General features: G+C 35.5%; 1 protein-coding gene across 1 annotated transcript in view; it reads right to left on the minus strand.

Annotated features, from left to right (window-relative positions):
* Nucleotides 1-18,501, minus strand: part of igdcc3 (immunoglobulin superfamily, DCC subclass, member 3) — a 132,736-nt gene that overhangs the window by 28,466 nt on the left and 85,769 nt on the right. Inside the window, exons 3-7 of the mRNA XM_056461597.1 lie at nucleotides 16,822-16,966; nucleotides 16,577-16,707; nucleotides 15,297-15,434; nucleotides 9,420-9,578; nucleotides 1,709-1,874 (exon numbers count right to left, since the gene is read on the minus strand). Of these exons, the coding sequence (XP_056317572.1) occupies nucleotides 1,709-1,874; nucleotides 9,420-9,578; nucleotides 15,297-15,434; nucleotides 16,577-16,707; nucleotides 16,822-16,966 (739 nt within the window). The remainder of the gene's footprint in view (nucleotides 1-1,708; nucleotides 1,875-9,419; nucleotides 9,579-15,296; nucleotides 15,435-16,576; nucleotides 16,708-16,821; nucleotides 16,967-18,501) is intronic.

Below are 18,501 nucleotides of genomic sequence, written 5' to 3' on the forward strand. Positions count from 1 at the left end.
AGGAGGAGTTAAAAAAAGAATGGTTTGAACAAAATCAAAATGGCAGACAGGAAGTTTGGCAGATTAAGGCATAATTGGTATCTGTATTGTCGGCATGACTCAAGGATTAATTTGAGACCAGTTTCAAAATCAAAATAAGCATACGCAAGCAAAAGTTATTACCAATTCTTCATTAATAATGGAATTAAGGGATTAATAAACTGTCATCAAATTTTTATGGTGTGGTCAGTGTGAGGCAACAATGACAGACCTAATATTTGGTGACATTAGGAGTTCAAAAAAGAAGGTTTACGACTTAGGGTTAGATGGCGGACAGGAAGTTCATTAATTAAGGCACAATTGGTATCGGTATTCTCAGGACAACCCAAGATCAAGTATCAAGACAAGTTTCATAACAATAGGCAAAATTAGTCAAAAGTTATTGGCATTTTTAGAAATATTGTCATTACGTTTGACCAAAAGATGGTGCTTTGACAAAACTTTGAGCACCTTTAGGGCACAGTCCCGAAGACACACACTGACCTTCATAACAATTTGCCAATGCGTCTGTAAAATACAGCAATTTTTGACTTGATTCAAAATGGCCGACTGCCAAAATGGCTGTCTTGGGAAAATTAGACATCATTTGAAGGGTTGAGAAGTTCTAAGCAAATAAAGCCATTTTTTTATTTCCTGACCACTAGAGGGCAGTGAAAATCGGACACACGGGCGATTCAAATATGTTTCTAAATAGCGAAAAATTTTATGATGGAAAATGACATCATAGGGTGCGTTTGAATTGGCATGAGCCAAGGAATCAGAGGAAAAAAAATTTGATTGTAGCCCATTCGGTTCAAAGGTTATAATAATAAACGTAAGTGAAAATTTAGACAAGTGGTGGTGCTAGAGAGTTTGAGTTAGAGAGTCCAAATTTGATGTGGTTGAAGATCAGACTGTCCTCTATCAGTGTGCCAAAGTTTGTGCAAATGCCGCAAACGGTTCATAGGGCTGCCATAGACTCCCAGAGTGGAAGAAGAAGAAGCCAGAAGAATAATAATAAGAAACGGAACTGAAACAACTGGTGCCTACTCACCTTCGGTGCTTGGCCCCTAATTTGTTGGAAACTTATTGAGCTAAAATACCAAAATGGTGTGAAGTAAACAGATTACCAAATTATTGTTACCAAAAATAAAAAACTAGCATTTATTCCAAACAATAACACATTAGAATTACTGCTGTGTGTTTTTCTGTCAGAATATTTTTAATAAAATGCTCTTGTGTGTAGAAATATATTGTAGAATGATATGGTTTCTACAGTTGATAAAGCAGACTTTTGTAGGAAACGTGGAAATAGTGGTCAATGCAAACACAACAGACATGACTGCTGTCATTAGTGTCACAACAGCTACAAGAGATGCAACAATGGATCATTTGAAAAGGATTTGTCCTTTATGTCAGAAGCAGAACTCACACACAAATATTGCCTTTAGTTATGTCGTGCCTCACCAATTATGTCTGGTGTCTAAACTGAACTTCAACTCTGAAAACTGGACTGACAGTTTCAATCTACTAGAACTTAAATGTTAAGCTGCTTTGACACAATCTACATTGTAAAAGCGCTATAGAAACAAACATGAATTACAGATTAAAAAAAAAGGTGTAGACACTATAGCACACAATAATTTAGCATACAAAGATCATTATATAAATGCTAGTCTCTCCATCTCACCTGTTATTGTTCCTGAGTTTGACATGGCCATCAGGTTCTAGGATCTGTCCATTTTTCAGCCAGGTGATCTGGGGGACCGGCTCACCCTGGGCCAGACATGTGAAGATGGCAGTGGTGCCCACAGGGCGAGCAATAGACTGAGGGGGCTGCACAAACTCTGCTGGGGCTGAAGATAGACAGAAAGCGAGTTACAGTTAGTGGAGGTCAAAATTCTGCATTAACTGGAAGATGCTGTACGGCAATGTATTTCCAACTGAAACGGAATATTGAGTAAGGGGTGGGGCTTTCTTTTTGCACATCATTCCCTTGTAGCAAACTAACATTAATATAGTTAAGAATAGACATGGGACAATAACTGTTTTTAAGGTATACTGCGGTTTGGAAAAGTCAAGGTTTTACCTTTCTAAGGTACAGTTGAAGTCAGAATTTTTAGACCCCCTGAATTATTAGACCCTCTGTTTATTTTTCCCGCCAATTTCTGTTTAACGGAGAGAAGATTTTTTTTCAACACATTTCTATACATAATAGTTTTAATAACTCATTTCTAATAACTGATTTATTTTATCTTTGCCATGAAGACAGTAATTAATATTTGACTAGATATTTTTCAAGATACTTCTATACAGCTTAAAGTGACATTTAAAGGCTAAACTACTGTAGGATAATAAGGTTAACTAGGAAGGTTAGGGTAATTAGGCAAGTTATTGTATAATGATGGTTTGTTTTGTTGACAGTCTAAAAAAATTTGCTAAAAGAGGCTAATAATTTTGACCTTAAAATGGTTAATAAAAAATTAAAAACTGCTTTTATTCTGGCCGAAATAAAACAAATAAGACTTTCTCCAGAAGAAAAAATATTATCAGACATACTGTGAAAATTTCCTTGCTCTGTTAAACATCATTTGGGAAATATTTTAAAAAGAAAAAAAATCAAAGGGGGGCTAATAATTCAACTATATATAGAATAGAAACCCAAAGATGCTGTTTAAAACTGTAAAGAAATCTTTTTGAAACTAATGAAGACAGCAGAAGTCAATGATTCATTTGAATTATTCAGTCTGACATGTTTACTGCTCCAAAATATTTTAAACGTTTCTCAAAATAAAATGTATTGTGTTCAAAGAGGAAAAACATTTTGTTTCTTACCCAGATAAAAGAATATTTAAACTTTAAAAGAATATATTTTAGAGCAGTAATTACAGTACCGTGATATTTCTATCCAAGGTTATCATACCGACAGAATCTCATAACCATCCCATCCCTAGTTAAGAACATTGTTGGAAAAAAAATATTTTTTATTACTTGCGTCTCTCTTTTACCTTTCTTTTAGAATATGTAGTTGTGTAATGAACTAACAAAACCTTTTCTCTAGTGTGCTGTGTTTTTAATACTGTACATAGTAACAAATTGCAGAACTAGATGCAGCTGGATGGAAAGTGTAGAGGCATCAATGTCTGAAATTAACGTCTCGATAAGATTTCCTGTGAGACAGAAGTAGGAACAAAATCTTCCAGCATATACCACATATGGAGTGTTTTTTTTATCATAGTGAGGTGTCTCAAGCCAGCTCACCCTATGGACTAATGTTATTCAAGTTCATGTATGCAGGATGTTTGCAGATGAAGAAGAAGAACGGTGTCTAGGGGTGCAAAGGTCAGATACGTGTAGACTGATAACCACCTGATGAGTCTCACCAAGCTCCTACCAGAAACATCAGTCATTTACTTGTGTGTATACTGTAAATTTTGGAGTCTGAGTGAGGCAAGTGGTTGGATGCCCATGCGTAAGAATTGCATATATTGTGTACTGGAAGGGTTTAGCTGCATGACCCAGAGCTCTGTATTGAATACGCATCGAATACCGAATCTGAATAAAATAAACGACTAATACTGTTGGCAGTGAAGAATCCACTCTTGACTTTAGGTTAGGTGATTAAATTGATATTGATATTTATTGACTAAACACCATTGTCAAAATCAATAAAAAAGATTCGGTATGTAGTTTCAGTATGAAACACTATCGTTATTTTAAAATCTGGCTGCTGAACGCGCGCCTTGGAAGCAATGTCAATAAGCTTGGGGTGTAAATTTGTCACTTCCAATGGACGGTTCTGACTTGCATGGTGCACGTATGGGAGTGACGTGCACAAGATGTGCAAGCGGCAGACATCTCAACTTTTCCGAATGCCGCAAGCGCACCGCGATTGATGTAAGTAGAACAAACCAATCTGCTTCACACTTTGTATGGAGTATTCACATTTCAGTTAAACGGTAGACTAATTACCTCAGACAAACACAGCGCACCCAAACACTGCAGCTCTTTTTACTTTTCTCCATAAACTTGCATCGGAGCTGCAGCAATGGTTTGTCCATTTGTCATCCTCTGAGAAAACGCTTGATGGTTGCCTAGTTATGAGAGACGCAGTGGAGCGCGAGCGCAAAGCCTATTGTAAATGGTGAAGGACACCGTGAGCTCGCACTTGTCAGATCAGGTTACAATAACTATTTACGTGAAAATGAGTGCCGTACAGCAGCAGCCAGAGTGGCTTTTAGGTTTCTTTTCTTGTGCATCCCAGCCACTTGCTCCCCGTCTGAAAGAGGTTTTTAGCATAGGGGGTAATATAGCCATCCAACTTCACAATTTGCAATGCTGCAGTGTTTATTTGAATATTGATGGTTAGTTCCTTTACTTGAAAGCTCAGATTTGATTATCATAATATCTTTTGTTTACAGAGTTTGAGGTTTACTGTATAATTTTTTTTATTATTCACACCTTACAGATGTTGATCTACCTTAAAATTGCTTTGATTGTTCAGTATTTTCACTTTACCATTGCACACAATTTGTAACATTTTATTTATCAAGTTTCTTAACTTTCTTAACTTGAGTCTCTTTGACAATTATGTTTATTTTATTATAAAGAGATCAGATATTTTGTTTAAATATTTTTTTGACTATTAAAACTATTTGCCCTAGTAATGTTGGTAAATAAAAATTAAGTGGTAAAATTAAAAAAAATCCTAATATTCCTAAATTAATTGTGAAAAAATGTTCAATAATTATCGATATCGAATGACATGCGTGGAATCGAGTCCATGGGATTCCACAATATTGTAGCCTAAGCCATGAAACTGATGTCAACAGAGAAAGACCACCACCCCAAATTAAAAAGGTTGGACTTTGATTGAAAATTACCATAACAAACATTTTTTTTCTGAGCGAATTAGTTGCACAGATCACATGTTCACCTAAAGAATAACAATGGGGGCTTGCAAAATAAACATGGCATATTTGAAACCTTCAAATTTAAATGGAAAATATCTTTATATAATTACTTGGTGACTTAAAGGGATAGTTCACCCAAAAATGAAACCTCTGTCATCATTTACTCACCATTCACTTGTTCAAAACCTATTTGAGTTTCTTTTTCTGTTGAAGACAAAAGAAGATATTTTGAAAAATGTTGGCACGCATAGTGATTTTTTCTCTACAATGGAAGTCAATGATGTCAGCAGCCAACATTTTATTTTGTGTTAAGAAACTCATAAAGATTAAAAACCACACAAGACGAGGGTGAGTAACCACACAAGTAAAAGATGAGGTAATTTCCATTTTTGGGTGAACTATCCCTTTAAACATGGGTTGCTTTGCACTAATGTTTCACCAAAGTTCCATTTCCATGTGTCATGTACTGTATATATTATTACGGAAATAGACATTTTTGAAGATGAAAACCACAGGGCACAGAACGCCGAGAGAGGGAGGGAGAAGACTGTCTACGTGGCTTTGGCTTCGTCACTTTTATAATGAATGTATAGTGACAGCAGTGGGTGGCAGCAGAAATAAACTTCAACAAAGCGTCGATTAGAGTGGGGCGAAAACAGATTTCACTGTGCTAGAGGAGGAAACTGACAATCCATAAATGACATGGTGTGAAAATTAAAACAGATTAAGCACTGCAAAACAGATGTGTGGGTCCAGGATGAGATATTTGGACCGCACACCTATTCTCAGCTCCTTCTGCGGCCCCAAACCTCACCAGGCTCACTCACCGCATGGCAATACTGCCAACTGACACAGCTAATCCAATAGACTTTTACAGCTTAATTAGGACACATTTAATCTGGGAGAATTTGAAACTGCTGACTGATTAGCAACCGTTTGCTCATTTGTATCCATTTTAATTACCGTCACAGCATTCATATTCGTTCAGGGTGCAATGGCTTTAATTATTGAAGTCCTTTAATCGGCAAGTGTTGATCCCACTCTTAGTGCCTCTCCTGTATTTTTAGTGTTAGCAGCTTCTCTCAATAAATAAATGATGAGAGGATCTAACTGCTCTCACAGGTCCGTCCAGTGCTTCTCACAGCCCCTGCAAATTAGTGCTCACTTTTTACTTCTCTTATCCCTGAGTGCACGAGAGAGAGAGAGAGAGAGAGAGAGAGAGAGAGAGAGAGAGAGAGAGAGAGAGAGAGAGAGAGAGAGAGAGACAAAGACAGAGAGAGATATAGAGAGAAGGGGGATGGGCTGAGGTAGTGAGTATTGATGTGCAACTGTGATACATCATCTGAACCACCTTTCTTTTTTTTTTTTCTTATCTTCCCGTTTTTCTCCCCATTTATCTCTTGGGATTGAATTTTTTTCTCCATTACTACAAATTTGTACATGATTAAAAAAAAACACTCTCTCTCTCTTTCTCCGTCTCTATTCTTAAGTGTATTACAGTTGAGCAAGAGGCTGCTGCACCATCTGGCTACTAAGATCATATCAATTCTCAGCTACACCTACAGCGCTGCTTGCGGTATCATGGTTTACACCCACTGAGATTCAGACAGGAACTTCAAAGGCAGCTGCAGTTTGATCGTTTGGATGTAGTACACAGTGTAAAGCATTAAGTGTACTTCTGTTTTTTTAAGCATATGTTAGCATAAATAAACAGTTGAATGTGCAGCCTTTGAGAAAACATTCCAGTTGATATTGAATTAGAATGATGTTTTCTTGTCCAATGTTTGTGCTTTTTCTCTTCAAAAGTGAGAAAGTGAGCTGTGTGTACATTGTATAATGAAATGTAAATAACAATAAAAAAATAAAATCACAAACTTTTGTTGCATACATATGTAAAATATGAATATTCCAAAAGAATGAACTCTAAAAAGAATCTCTGAAGAAAGAACAGAGTCTCTGTCTTTCAGTTTAGGCTGTTTCTTTCATAATTACTAATTACATGAGTACACATAAAATCAAAACTAACATTACTATTTTTGTTAGCTCCCATTGCTAATAACAATTCATCTGTTTATGTCATTAAGAAAAAAATATTGTTTGCCCTTGAAATCTGAAAATGCTCTTGCTGTTAGTTGTCAGTTAAATTCTCAGATTACGTCTGTCTGAGGTAATGGGCGTGGTTAACAAACTTATCCCCGCCCCTCCACCTGTCAGTTTTGACAATGGTTTGACAACAAACAGAACTGGTGAAAAGGAGGTGTCTGTTAGGTTGTACTGTAATAACTTTCCCCAAACCCTTTTCCTCTCTTTCCTCTGAATGAAACGCATACTTTACTACATCCAATCAGCTCACAGTAGAAAAAAAGCCACTCCCACTGTTTTCTCATTTAATATTTCATTTCTCTAGGAACTACGTCACAATACAAAAAAACTGTCGCAGCTTCAAGTTCATGCAGACTTTAAATGTGGGAAAGTTTCATAGTTTGGCAAACAAAACAAAAACAAAACAAAACAAAACAAAACAAAACACAAAAAAAAAAAAAAAAAAAAAAAAAAAAAAAAAAAAAAACAAAACAAAAAACAAAACAAAAAATAAAAAACAAAACAAAAACACAAAAACAAAAAAAAAAAAACAAAAAAACAAAAACAAAACAAAAAACAAAACAAAAAATAAAAAACAAAACAAAAAAGCAAAATAAAACAAAAAACAAAACAGAACACAAAAACAAAACAAAAAACAAAACAAAACAAAAAAGCAAAATAAAACAAAAAACAAAACAAACACAAAAACAAAACCAAAACAAAACAAACAAAAAAGCAAAATAAAACAAAAAACAAAACAAACACAAAAACAAAACAAAAAACAAAACAAAAAATAAAAAACAAAACAAAACAAAAAAGCAAAATAAAACAAAAAACAAAACAAAAAACAAAAACAAAACAAAAAACAAAACAAAACAAAAAAGCAAAATAAAACAAAAAACAAAACAAAACACAAAAACAAAACAAAAAACAAAACAAAAAATAAAAAACAAAAAAGTAAAATAAAACAGAAAACAAAACAAAACACAAAAACAAAACAAAAAACAAAACAAAACAAAAAAGCAAAATAAAACAAAAAACAAAACAAAACACAAAAACAAAACAAAAAACAAAACAAAAAATAAAAAACAAACCAAACAAAAAAAGCAAAATAAAACAAAAACAAAACAAACAACAAAAAAAAACGCCTTATGTCTTAGTTTACATATTTGAAAAATTGTTGCTCCGTGTACATTTCGTTGCATGTTTCAGATGACCAGTTCACTAGAGTACAGGTGTCAAACAGGTGTTTCTGGAGGGCCGGAGCTCTGCACAGTTTAGTTCCAACCCTAATTAAACACACCTGATCAAACTAATTGAGTCATTCAGGCTTGTTTAAAACCTGCAGGTAAGTGTGTTGACGCAGGGTTGGAACTAAACTGTGCAGGGCTGTGGCCCTCCGGGATCTGAGTTTGACACCCCTGCACTAGAGGTTGTTGTTGACAAAGTTATGTAGGGTATATTTTATTATGCATTTCAAATAAACGTCCTTCCCTGCACAAGTCCACAAGAAGATGGGGCTTGTCGTACAGATCACCAAGACCAGTGAACCACAAACATAAACCCTTCCCTGAACCCAAACAATAATTTTCAAAAGAAAGAAGAAAAGTGCCCTGCAACCATGTAGTTTTACCTTGATTTTACATTGCTTTTATCTTTTTTTGTGGAGGCATGCTTCAACCAGACTTGAACCCGAGCACTCTGCAAGTACAATACTGTACAAAGTGAGCAACACAGCATATGGACCACACCCGAAAGCTGCCCATATGGAGAGGGATAGGTGAGGCAAACATATTTCATATGTATTTACACAAACAATAATCCTTTATTTATTGATAATATGTCCCTGTAAATGTTATTAGTTTGAAAAGGAACAAAAGTTTTGACGTCATTCTGTGCCACAGTGTTCATTTTTTCTAGAAATCTCAGTGAAATGTCAAATAAAGTATGTTTTTTGAGGTTTTACGAAATATGATAAAGCACATATTTCCAATGAGCCTGTGTCGAAAAACTGAAACAAATACAAAACAATCCTCCCCCCCAATTCAAACATTCTCGTCAATGTCTTTGTCCATTTAGAATCCAGAACAATTAAAAATAATGACTTGTATAACAACTCAACTCAATCATGTCTAATTTGTGCATAAAAACCTCTATACATTCCTGCTTTACACATTTACTTTTTTCTTTACTTGTTAACAGATATAAAAATTTCAGATTTCAGATATTTTATCCATTACTATTTCAAAAGATTCTTAACTGCAACTATAAAGTAATTGTGAAAACCCAGAAGCTCTGTGGAAGCACTGCATCAAATGATCTAAAGTGTACTTCAACTGATTTTTTATTCATGTGATTTCAATAGACAAATATTAAGTTTGTAGTTTTGCATCCGAAAAGCCTCACCTTGCACAACTAGGAGTCCCTGAGCAGTTCTGCGCACTCGTGTTCCTGGCTTGTTGGCCGCACAGACGTAAACGCCAGAATGCTGAACTCTCACATCAGAGATCATCAGGTTTCCTGTTCCTAGTACCTGGATGCCCTCAACTCCTATTGGCCGGCCATCTAAAGGAGAGATGGAAGCACAATGTTATTATGTAAACAAACAGAAGACAACAGAATGAGGTCATACCGTCCATTTCCTTTCAAAGAGAATTAAAGAGTTCAGTCAAAGGCTTAAACAGAGGCATCAGAGAGAAGATAAAAATCGCAGATCATCCAGCCATAAAATAATTTCCTGCCCCACAGGAACTAAAAATAAATTTAACAGGACAACAGAAACATGTGATGAGCCTCTGAATTTAACTGCACTGGTTAAATGTGACTAATTATGGCACACAAAGCACTATCCATCGCACTGCCCTGGGGCGAGGAACATCTTAAAGAGACTGTAAAAGTCAGAGAGAAAGAAATACAAAAAAAAAAAAAAAAAACTGCACACACATAAAGCAAGGATCCAAGAAGGAGCCCTTTGGACGTGTGAGATGACCTATAAATGCTAGTGATGCATAATATTCCATACATTATAGACATCTCCCATACGTGCGCAGAAAAAACACACATATTTTCTGTATGAGCAATGAGCTACAGTAAACCGCATCAGTCTGGACCCTCACAGCCTTGAGTAGCTCATTTGGACAGTTAGCGAGGAAAAGTTAAAGCTAATAAAAATTAACAATCCCTCTAATCACATTTTACATTCATATCACGGGCCTCTCAGGTCTCACATTCTGCTTTGTTAATGTGCCTGTCAAAATGACATTAGGCACAGTGTTAGAAACTGCGCCAGGGTGAGGTTCACATACCACCAGGTTTAATTGACTGGCATCTGCTATGAGGTGCACAAACACTTCCACTTTCCATTCAGCAGCTGTTTGAAGCTTCTCAGTCTGGTTTCAAACAGTTAATGTTAACAACACTCGTTTGTATGTAGAGATGCATGCTTTTTAGGCTTTGGTGGGAAACTGGTGGGTTTAATGAAATATGGCTGCTGATAGAAATATGGCTGCTGATATGGATGCTGATATAGGAAGTATTGAGGGTTTAGGATATCTGCATTACATTCATTCACATGCAGATTCTAATTCTAGAATTTCTGGATTTGTTAATACAGTAGGTATGTGTTTTGAGTAAAATATTTTATTTAATAAACTACTGGTTACAACTTTTTAAATTACGTTAAATAACCATATTGCCATATATAGCTTTTTTTAAGAAAACAACAATAGGTCAAAAATAATAGATTCCATCTTTCAGACCCTAAATATTGAAATAACAATATTTGTACATTTAGCACTTTCGCCTCACAGCAAGAAGGTCGCTGGTTTGAGTCCCGGCTGGACTTGTTGCCATTTCTATGTGGAGTGTGCATGTTCTCCCCATGTACGAGCGGTTTTCCTGTGGGTGCTTCGGTTTCCCCCCACAGTCCAAAGACAAGTGCTATACAGTAGGTGAATTGGGTGAACTAAATTGGCTGCAGTGTATGAGTACGTTTGTCAATGTGACAGTGTATGGGTGTTTCCCAGTACTGGGCTGGATATCTGCTGTGCGAAACATACGCTGGAATAGTTGTTGGTTCATTCCACTGTGGCAACCTCTGATAAAAAAGGGACCAAGCAGGAGGAAAATGAATGAATAAATGCATGTTTGTACATATAAAGCTATGGGAAAACTTGACAATTCAGTTTGTTTGGATTAAAAAATTGCAGTAAGATGTCGGAGGGAAATGGAATATTTGTTTTATTGTCTAAATTATTGGTGACGTTTCTTATAAAATAAAAACGTAGCCATTTAGAGTATTTGTTTTCATTTTAAATACCTAAACAAAAAATCCCCTATTTTTAGACATGTTTGTATTTATTTTTACACAACACAATGCCTATGTTTTACTTCAGAAATGTTAAGAAATCAATATTTGATGGAATAAACATTTCTCTTTTTTAATGATTAGGTTTTTTTATTGTCCAAGACACTGCAATAGACTACTTTAAAATAAATAAATATGACCCAAATCCAATACCCAATAAAGCCAGAGAAACTATGACATTTCAAAGTGGTCCTAATATTTTTCATAGCTTTATTGGGACAACAAAACAAAATGCGCCTAATCTAAGGAGTTTTTTTAAGTTATTTTTTAGTTTTTTTTTTAACCTTTAATGAATAGATCAGTGTAGAGGATTGGAAATCATGGGGAGCACAGAGAGGGGAGGGATCGGCAAAGGACCTCGAGCCAGGAATTAAGCTCAGGTCGCCGTAAGCACCTTGCTATTAGCGCAGACTAATCCAAGCAGTTTTTAAATGCATTTTGGGAAGTCTATATGCTGGCTTTCTATTTAAAATAAATTTGCTCATTTTCTTTCAGCTTATGGTAATAAGCATCATACTGAACATGACAACAAAGCTCCAGCCATTGATCATTATTGACTGCTGCATATTTTAGTGAATGTCATTGTTTTTGTGTCGTCACTTTAATATTATTTACCCACTTTATTATTTAATAGTACAACTTTGCATCACTTTACAAACTAAACCATAAAAACTGGCTGGAAACAGTAAACAAGAACAGAGTTTAAGTTACAGATGCAGCTGCCCTAGCTAATCTGTTTCATAAGACAACATGTTTGAATTATGATTTACGGGCAGCAAAAACAGGCTCAGTGGTTTGCACCGTCACCTCACAGCAAGAAGGTCGCTGGTTCGAGTCCCAGCTGGGCCAGTTGGCATTTCTGTGTGGAGTTTGCATGTTCTCCCTGTGTTTGTGTGGGTTTTCTCCGGGTGCTCCGGTTTTAGATGAACTACATTGGCCGTAGTGCATGATTGTATGAATAAGAAAGCGCACGAGTGTTTCCCAATACTGATTTTCTGCTGGAAGGGCATCCACTGCGTAAAACATGCTGGAACAGTTGGCGGTTTATTCCGCTGTGACGACCCCTAACAAATAAGGGACTAAGCCAAAAGAAAATGAATGAATGAATTATGTTTTCCTGACCAGGCCTATAAACAAACGTGTGCTTTCAGGAAGATACGAATCAAGATGTATGCTCAGTAGTGCACATTCAAGCATACTGAACTCAAAATCACTGGCTCCTAAATAAGATGATATAAATGAAGAATTGCATTAATGACTAACTGTTGGAGATCTCTCACATTCATTACTGAGCTTAGCCTTCATTCGCTCTCGCTGTAATCTAATCCAGCAAAATCCCATTGTGCTAGCAGTTAATTCCAGCAACATTGCGGGAAGGTAATATCCACAATCTGATTAGCAGCCGTTAAAGAAAGACACCATCATTTACATTCTTAATGGGAGAATCACATTAGGTAATCGCTGGGATAGCGAGGAGGAGTTGAGAACAGATTATTATACGAGTGTGGGAGTCACTGTGAAATCTTGCTTTAGAGAGAGCGTTTAATTTGCCTCAGAGAAGATATACAAGTAGGTTGTGTTAACCCCCAAAATATATCGATATAGTCTGAGGAGCTTATTTAAATGCAAAATGCAAAAGGTACAGCTCTTAACATGAGATGCACTAGAAGACAAATCCACCAGCCATGTCCTCATTTTAATGTAAATCTGATGCATGCAAGAGGAACACACACACACATACATAAATACAGACACATTTCAACAGAAAAATGACTTACTCTACAGCACTACTTTAGAAGTATAGATGAGATACTTTTATCTCCATTAATCCTAATCAAGACAAGACAGACAGATGTGGCAGAGAGCGTTCGATGAGGAAAAACGTCTGCAAGCTTTTGGCTTCAGAACTTGGAGCGCTTTTAAAAATAAATGAGCTATTTTTCACACAGAAACCAATCTCACTGTAAGCTATCAGCCAGTTCCATCTGTAATATCCATCTCTTAGCCAGGAGGATGAGAGAGTATTTCTTTCACCATTCCCAACCATTCGGCTTTAGTAGATTGGAGTGCAAATGAATTTAATAAGACAGCCATTTTTTAAAAATAGGGTCATATCATCAAAGACCGAATTTCCTGCGCTTTGAAACTAATAGTTTGATGTACTCTGCCAATGGTGTACAGAACCATTCAAAAGTTAGGGTTTATGAAAGATTTATGTAATGCTTTTGAAAGAAATACAGTGGGGGAAAAAAGTATTGAACACGTCACAATTATTCTCAGAAAACATATTTCTAAGGGTGATGTTGATTTGAAATGTTCACCCACTGTTGGTTACAACTAATGAAATCCATATATGCAAAGAAATCAAAACTAATTCTTTTACAAATTAAGTTATAAGTCATAAAACAAAATGACACAGGGAAAAATGATTGAAGACATGAAGAAATGAAGTTGTAGAAAGGCAGTGAAAATCCAGACAGCAGCTGAAATCTCTCAGTAGATATAAATATATATATAAATAAATATAAATAAAATAAAATATAAATAAATATAGAAAATTATAAATAATAGTAGAAAATAACCCTCTACCCTTCGTCACTGTAAATTAATTTTAGCGGCTTCAATCCGACATTTAAATTACAAGGATGGTAAAGTTGTAACCAGGGTGGACATTTCAGCAAGACAATGATCCAAAATGCAGCCAAGGAAACTCACAAATTGTTTTAGAGAAAGAAAATCAAGCTGTAGAATGGCCCGGCCAATCACCTGACTTGAATCCAATAGAGAATACTAAATAAGCTGCTATTACCAAAAAAGCCTTTCATATAGAGCATTAAATACATTTCAGAAGTTCAGTACTTTCTCCTTGTGTCATTTTATTGTTACTAGTCATAACTATTTTTTCAGTTTTTTAAATTTATTTTATTATTTTTTTTATGATTGTATTGTTTGGGTTTTTACCAAAACCAGGTTAATTCTAAGTCAACACTCCTTTAGAAATAATAAAAAACATGACATGTTTAATACTTATTTCCCCCCACTGTATTTTATGCTAACCAAAGATGCGTTAACAGTAAAAACAGCAATGTCATAAATTACAATTATTAATAATCATAAAATTTTAAAAGGTTTTTAGTGCCACACAGTCCTTCAGAAATGATTCTAACAACAACAGAACCTTTTCTATTAATTATCAATGTGAAAGCAGTTAGATCTGCTTTATATTTTTGGAAGAAATATTCTTTAACTATTTTTGGTGGATTTTTTAATGTGATCACTTTTAAACAATTTAATGTGCTTCCTAAAAAAATTAATAGATGAACACATTTTTTTAAAATGAACAAAAATCTTGGTCATCCCAAACACACCATCATATTAAAAGCATAAAATCAATCATAAATTAAGACATTACAAACAGAAGGCTTTTGAAAGTAGAAGTTGATGATGTTTAAAACATGAACAGAAAGTAAAATGGCTTCTTCAAAAATATAAGTATATTCCACATTAAGGTTTGAAACAACACAAGGTAATGTAAATGATGACATTTCCTTTACTCCAGTTAACTAGTCCTGTAATTTTAACTAAACTAAGACATTTTCTGTGCCAGACACCATAATTGGGCTCAAGGGAGAAAAAATAAGATGATACTTATAAATAATTTAGGATATGACCCTTTCAAGAGGATCTTTCCAGATATAGATCCACTGATTCATTTTATCTAATCTCCGTCCTCCATCATGTTACATTACCTTGCTGGAGGAGATTTTTCCCTTTTCTCTTTTTCAATTGATTGGGTATTTTACAGTCTGTGTAGTTGAGAGCATATTAAAGCTCTTTGCTGCATTTCTGCAGGAACTGAGCTGAGTTTTGCTCGGAGAACCACTCAAGGCAATTTTCACATCAACATTGAGTCTTACCCAGTCTACTCCAGGACACGATTGGACGAGGGTAACCCGTCGCAACACACTCCAAGATGGCCGTCTGGTGAACCGTGAGGGTGAGGTTTTCAGGGCCTACAAGGATCATGGGTTCTTTGTAAACAGATGACTGGGAGCCTTCAGAAAGAAAAAAAGAGAAATTGTGTGTTTAAGTAATCTCCTTTTTATTTTTAGTGCACTTCATATTGATCCAGTTTGCATTATATAAAGAAGACAATCAAAAATCAGATATGAGGTTTTATCAGTGGAAGAAGTTCAGTTCATTCGGTACTATACATTCATTTCAGTCAAATGCTGGTTTTGTTTTAATTCAATGACAATTAAGATCAGTTCAATATGAATTTCATTGTTGAAGGACATGATTCACTGTAGGGCAGCTTACTGACTAAGCAAGCCAAAAGGCAAAGCAAGTGGTAAAGAACCAATAATCTACCAATTAACCATTTTCAAATCCATTAAGCTGATCTTCGTGACTTGCGGGTGTACCTTTAGCTTAGCTTAGCATAAATCATTGAAAATTCAGAGTGACAGATAATTAAAACTTTATATTTTCCAGTATTTTCCAGTATGTTGACAGTATGACCTATACTCTCATTCTGGCGTAATAATCAAGGAACTTGATGCCATACCATGGTGGCAGCAGGTGCAATACAGCACTGTTAGCTTGTAGTTACTTAGCTTTTCAGGCACTGTGGAATATCATTGCTCTGCTGCAGTCATAGTACAGTAAAGTTCCTTGATTATTATGCCAGACTGAAAGTATAGTTCCTAGACAGATGAGCCTAAAAAACAGCAACTTTTAATTATCTCTTAGTCTTACTACACTACGTAACTACCATAGAAGAGTCAAGATTTAAATGGGAAAATTATTTAAAAAATCTTTTTGGAATATTTTGAGTGAGATGCCAAGAGTCTAATCTGATTCACTGATTTATGCTAATCAGATCTAATCAAAATCTAAGTCTAATCAAGTATTCCTGCCAGACCAGTTTAACTTTAGGCTACTGTACATGTAAAATTAACCTATTTCCAAAAAAAAACTGGATTGTTCCTTTAATAGAAACCATGGGATATACCAGGTCTTCCTCTGGCCAAATAAATGAGAAGGCAGAGCTTTAGTCCAATAAGAGGATGACTGGCTTACCAGAGCAGGTCCCTCTTAAAATAATCAAACTTCAAGAAATGCCATACCATACTCATTTTTACAAAAAGAAAAGGATATATAAACACACAAGGAAGAAGAGAAATGTAGCTCAGACCTGAGACTGTGAGCTGTGCTCCTGCGCTGTGTTTGACTCCAGCACTGTTATGGGCAACACAGCAGTAAACCCCACTGTCCTCAGGCCGTACACCCGTTATCTGCAGCACACCCGTGGGCAAGAGAGTAAACCTGCACAGAACAGTCACACATAAAGACAGGCCAACAGTGAAGCAGAGACATGTGCCAACATCACAGACTGCATCTCTTTAAATGTTATTGTGTGTATTAAATGTGTTACCGTACCTCTCATCAGAGGTGTCCACAGGCCTCCCGTCTCTCTCCCAGCTGATGACCGGCTCAGGCAGGCCATGAATTTGGCACTGAAATCGGCCAACTCCTCCCACGTCTGCACGCACTGACTCTGGCTGGACATGAAAATCTGCCATTGCTGAAGACAAAAACAACAGAGAGTCTGCTTTAACCCCTTGGCACTTGAATGGATTATTTATTTATTCTTTATTGTTTTATTTTATTATATTTTTTGGAAAAGTGTTTTGTATGTTTATGTTTTATGTCTTTGTCCATTTGTTGTTATCACTATGTGAGTTTTTTGTATGGCACTGTTATGAAATGAGGACTCTTAACTGCAAACCAAATCTACCTTCGGGTATAAATAAAGTAACCTAACCTAACCTTTTCTGTAGATAGGTTTATGTCATACTTAAAACCAGCATAATGGCTACAGAAACTATAGTTTGCCATTAAAGAATATTTTCAAAATGCTACATTTTTATCTTACCATTGATCAGATATATGCAAGGCAGCATACTAGACTTTTTTTTAAGTATTAAAACTTTTGAACAGCAGTGTTCTGTATACACTTGGCATCCAATGTTAAATATATATATATATATATTTACAGTTCTATAAAAACATATTGACCAAACTTTTACTCTGGCATATGCCCACCAGTGCCTTAATTAATTAATTTACAGCATGTCCAAGCCAATATAATGAGCAAAGTATAAGTCTATCTCAATCCTAGTACTGCATGATTCTGGCAAAACGAAACTTAATTTTTTTTTGCTTAAAATCAAGCTCACGATTTTCTCAAGATTCTGTAGATGTAAAATGAGGGTTAATATGAGTAGGCTATTATTATTGTTATTTCAAAAACATGGTAAAACAACACTAATAATATTAGGCCTGTGTGTAGCTCTACTGTTGGTTAAAATGCTACATTTTGTATAGACTTGGAATGGTGGATTTGACTAGACTTTAAATTAGTCCTGGTCTTTAATGCACAGTAAAGTAATTACACCAGAATACAACTATTCATAACTGTGAAGTTGAATGTTTATGTTTGAGACATATGCTTGCAATTTGCCATAGACGACATTATTAGACCATTTTTTCACTGGTAAAATGAGACATTTGTCATCGTCAGATTCCCTTTTGCATTATATTTAACATTATATAGGCTACAGTAGTTATAGTGACACCGTAAAACATTCATTTTCATGAACAATGTTTTGTATTCGCTATGAAAGATAAAACATATCAAATGATTGTTGTAATCATAACTCTAAAATGCGATAGGATCATGTAAATGATGTGCGTGCTTTTGTCTTCACTTTCACTGCCGAGTGCGCTGATGTCATAGCTGCCGACACTTTGAGGACAAAAAAAAACAAAAAAAAACGTATATACAAATCATATTTCCCATGCGGCTCTCAATCGATTGCTGTTCAACAAACAGCGTTATTTACAACTTTATTAGCTGTTATTCACAACCTGTGCAGGTTCTGTTCCCTAAAGCAGACATCATTCGCAGAACCGCGCACGTCCTCTCGGTAGTAAACATGTGTATGTGTAATCATGTGTAATTTCACAGCCACGAATTCATCATTACATTAAGACAGAAAAGTAATTTTTTGAATTACATCTTATAAACAAAGTTCGTGACACAACACCATTTGGAGG

Source organism: Danio aesculapii, chromosome 7 (assembly GCF_903798145.1).
Source record: "Danio aesculapii chromosome 7, fDanAes4.1, whole genome shotgun sequence".
Lineage (NCBI taxonomy): Eukaryota > Metazoa > Chordata > Actinopteri > Cypriniformes > Danionidae > Danio > Danio aesculapii.